The 3,877-nt window shown below is 36.9% G+C and overlaps 1 protein-coding gene across 1 annotated transcript; it reads right to left on the bottom strand.

Annotated features, from left to right (window-relative positions):
• Positions 1-434: 434 nt before the first annotated feature.
• On the bottom strand, positions 435-3,656 carry LOC7487262 (uncharacterized protein At5g02240). The gene is made up of 7 exons (XM_002309028.4): positions 3,290-3,656; positions 2,226-2,494; positions 2,109-2,145; positions 1,922-2,019; positions 1,648-1,709; positions 950-1,073; positions 435-803 (listed from the first exon to the last, which is right to left on the bottom strand). The coding sequence occupies exons 1-7, from the start codon at positions 3,549-3,551 to the stop codon at positions 684-686; spliced, it is 972 nt and encodes a 323-aa protein (XP_002309064.2). The 5' UTR covers positions 3,552-3,656; the 3' UTR covers positions 435-683.
• Between the last annotated feature and the right edge of the window lie 221 nt (positions 3,657-3,877).

Consider the following 3,877-nt stretch of genomic DNA (forward strand, 5'->3'; position numbering starts at 1 on the left):
GTTTCTTTTGAAAAAGAACTCAGGAAGATAGTGATTTATGACAAGGCGATGGAGAAGAATGTACCTTCTGTTTTTTCATTAAACCGGCTGGAAATGGAAATATCTAGGGGAAGCCGCAGGGGTTGAAAACATGCGAAGCCCCCCTAGATCGTTAACACAAACAGTGGATACAGCCATACAGAATCGTTAACCTAGCTAGTTGTTTCTAGAATGAGTCCAAGGTAGAGGAGTTCTATTCCTTTTGACCATCTCACTGATGCGATCACGAGATCAATCTCATAGATATCTGGGTGATAACGAGTTCAAGTTGTGGGATCAATCTCCAAGTGGTTTGGGTTCAGTTATTGGAGCTTGCTATTTCCTTTGTAATTAGTAGCATAATATGTGTTGGGCTATCAAATCATCTTTCATACACACCACGTTACAACATCACAAGCATGCAAAGAAGTTGTATTAATTTAAGACTTGACTTTATAATCCAACGTTATACATCTTGTATTTCATACATCAATTTATGTTTTACCTGCGTTAACTGGTCTTTTCATACGTTATTGCAAAGGGAAAGGAAAAGATCTACAGTTTAAAATCCTTGGAAACACACTTATCCATAATTCAAAATACTTGACGAACAACATTGAAGGAAACTAGGCACATAAATCTCATGTAGTAATGCCCTTCACAAATCAAAAACGAGCAGTGACTTGAGAAAAGAGAGCCTTAAAATCATTGGCTGGGGTGCCAGTTCCCTCTGGTTTTGAGGCCAGATCAAATGCCTTAAATTGAGCCTCTTCGTACTGTAGTGCCTGTTTGTAAGTAGAAGGGGGGAAAACATATGTGACTCAGTACTTTGAAATAACAAACCCAAACATTCAATCCTACAATGGGAGAAAGGCAGATTGATTTTGAGGAAACATCATAGTTAAAGTAGACAATTTCTTATTATTAGTACCTGAATGCAGACTTCTGCAACATCAGCTCTGGCAATGGTTCTTGTCTCTGTCTGAAGAAGCTCGTCATCTTTTCCAACAAGTAATTCTCGGACACCTCCTTCTTTGTCTTGCAGGCCTCCAGCCCTAATTATGGAAGCTCATGTCAATTGGCAAGCTACAGCAAAGCCAAAAACCAGAAGGACAACAAAGTAACAACGTGGCAAAGGAGTTGCTAAAGTTTCTATCAATCATTAATGAACAATCTAAACTTTGCACAAAATATGATCAATGATAAAATTCATTTTGGCCAGGATGGGATGAATGTGATTATGAACTTGACCATGTTTAGAATTCCGATGAGAAGAGGGTAATAAACAACAACTTATTTGGGACACCGGCAGATTACATGGGGAACAGATGGCAGTTGTGTTTTGCATCCTATATTTTGAATGGATGAAGAAAATAGTCATCGAATAATATGGGTGTTCTCTCTCATAAGGTTACAGACTTGCCTTGAAAAAACAAAATGAGACATGTAGCATAAACTATTAAATGGCGTGCTCCTCTACAGGGTGATTCCATTTTTTTCCTTTTTAAGACCACCTACTTCCATTATAACACATTCATTCATCAGAAATTTTTTCACATATAGCATAATATACTATATACCCACATAGATTGATATTAAACAACCAGAGATAGCTAGTTTATCTACTACCTTAGAATTGTGTATGGAACACCAGAGTCGGCCAAATACTGCTCAGCCTTTCTCTTCCAAACCTGAAACATTATAGAATGAATTAAGTTAGACTTGTGATGGCTCAAAAATAAAAGCAAATTAATGAAAGAGAGAAGACATAAAACAAAGATAAGTCCTCTAACAAAATGAAAGAGAACTATCTCTCTTGAACTGCAGAGTGGAAGGCTCACACACAATGGACTTAAAATTTGAGTTGTTCATTTTAGAAATAATATAGAAAAGGATCACGAACCAGTATATTCCCATTACCCAAACTGTTCAAGGGATGATTTAGGTTTGTTCCACCCATAGATCCAACCAGCACAATTTGCTTAACTCCTGCGGCCTTAGCTGTTCACACAAATCTAATTCAGCAAGAACATACTAGATATGCAAGGAAAGAAAATGGAATCACATGCAAGAGGGGACGAGGGTCTCACCAGCATCTATTTGATTTTTCTGACCAATCCAGTCAACCTAAAATGAAAAAATCTGGCATCAAATAACATCAAGAAGGAGAAACCAGTGAAGTATCAAGATCCAATTATGAGGATTACCTGCTCAGGAAATGCTCCATCTTCAAAATAGAACTCAGGCCTGCCTTTGGATGGATCAGACCCAGGTTTCATCTTTGGCACTGCACTTGTCAGGATGATCAGAGAATCAATTCCTTGGATCGCAGGAACAATGCTTTTGGATTCCCTTATATCCCCAACAAAAACATCCTCAGCTCCTCCAATTTTCTCCTTGCTCTCTTCAGTTCTTACCAAACCCCTTGCAACATATTGTTCAGACCTCTCCTTCAGTTTCTTATAAACTATGGAACCTGCCACAGGTGTCTAGATCAAACCAAGCGAACTACACACATTCATATAGTGACAAACAATTCATAGCAGTTAACTGTTTTCCAAAACATAATTGCAGGAATCCAGATTTCCACTAACCCAATTGGCTTTGTCGATTTCATGTTGTTTAACATTAGGGAAAAATATTTGTGGTTCTGCTTTCTTTGCAAATATTTCATAGACATTGCATTTGGAGATTTGAAAATCACAAATGTCATTCAACACAGCATGGAAAAGGGGAACAGAGTAAAATCTTCATACAAAACTAAATTAATTTAAGAGCACTTATAGATGATCGCACTCCATAATAAAACCTAAAAAACTTCAATCGCCTAAAATGTTATACAGAAGCATCACCTCATTCATTTTGAACGCAAAATCTTTCCTGTAAAATATTAGAGAATTCAATATATAAAACACTGGTTGCATTATACCAAAACATATCTTTACCTCTAAGCCACAAACTGAAAATAATAATAATAATAATAATAATAATAATAATAATAATAATGTAACAGTGAAGAAAAGCATAATCTTTATTTTATTAACCTTCAAAACAAAACCTAGGAAACCGCAGATCCCAAAACCACCCACCACACACAATTCCTAAATTTTCCAACTCTTAGAAACTCCTGAATTTCAAAAGTTCCCAGAAAATGCACCCGATTCTTTTTTCTTTTAAATACAATTATCCTTATCCCTTTGCATTTCCAGAGCTATCCCAGTAACCAAACAGAGAACATATATAAGTAAACAGAGAGCGAGAGGGACCGTACCAGTTCTGCCACCAGCTCCAGTGACAAGGACAATGCTTGGAGCCATTGAATTTGAAGCTAATACAGCGAACCCTGCTCTCCTTATGCGCGTTGTTGCTGTTAGTGACGAAGAAAATGAGCTACGACTAGCACTGCTAGTATTGCTATTGCTAATGCTACCTAAAAGGTGTACGGCCGATTGTGAAGCACGCCCGTTTTTATTATTAAGAAAATGACCGGAGAAAATCAATGGAACACGTGTCACGGTGACGGTGGTTGTCATAACGATTTTATATTACTCGTACTGGCTTTGAGACGTTGAGTTTGTTTCCATCGGAGAACAGCTCAATTAATTATTTTGGGCCGTTAAATTGTTTGTGCTTGTTGCCGACCAAACCCTTTTCCTTATCCTTTACTTCGGTAGCTATTCGTTTCTTTCCTTTTGAGCCAATTATTCTTTAGTCCCTCTTTCTTAACGATATTATAACTTAGTACCTTCTGTTTATAAATCTCAAAAATTAGTCCCATCATTTCTAATTATTTCCAAATCTGATATCTTGCTTTTTTGTATTATAAGAGAAGAACCTCAAGTTAAGAATAATAAATAAC

This window comes from Populus trichocarpa, chromosome 6 (genome assembly GCF_000002775.5).
Source record: "Populus trichocarpa isolate Nisqually-1 chromosome 6, P.trichocarpa_v4.1, whole genome shotgun sequence".
NCBI classification, from domain to species: Eukaryota; Viridiplantae; Streptophyta; class Magnoliopsida; order Malpighiales; family Salicaceae; genus Populus; species Populus trichocarpa.

Excerpts from the sequence above, each read along its gene's own strand:
- LOC7487262 (XM_002309028.4), bottom strand. The coding sequence starts at position 3,551 with ATGACAACCACCGTCACCGTGACACGTGTTCCATTGATTTTCTCCGGT. Across the intron at positions 1,710-1,921 it reads TGGGTAATGGGAATATACTG|GTTTGGAAGAGAAAGGCTGA; the intron begins GTTCGTGATCCT and ends ATAATGTTTCAG. Across the intron at positions 804-949 it reads TTGCAGAAGTCTGCATTCAG|GCACTACAGTACGAAGAGGC; the intron begins GTACTAATAATA and ends ACTTACAAACAG.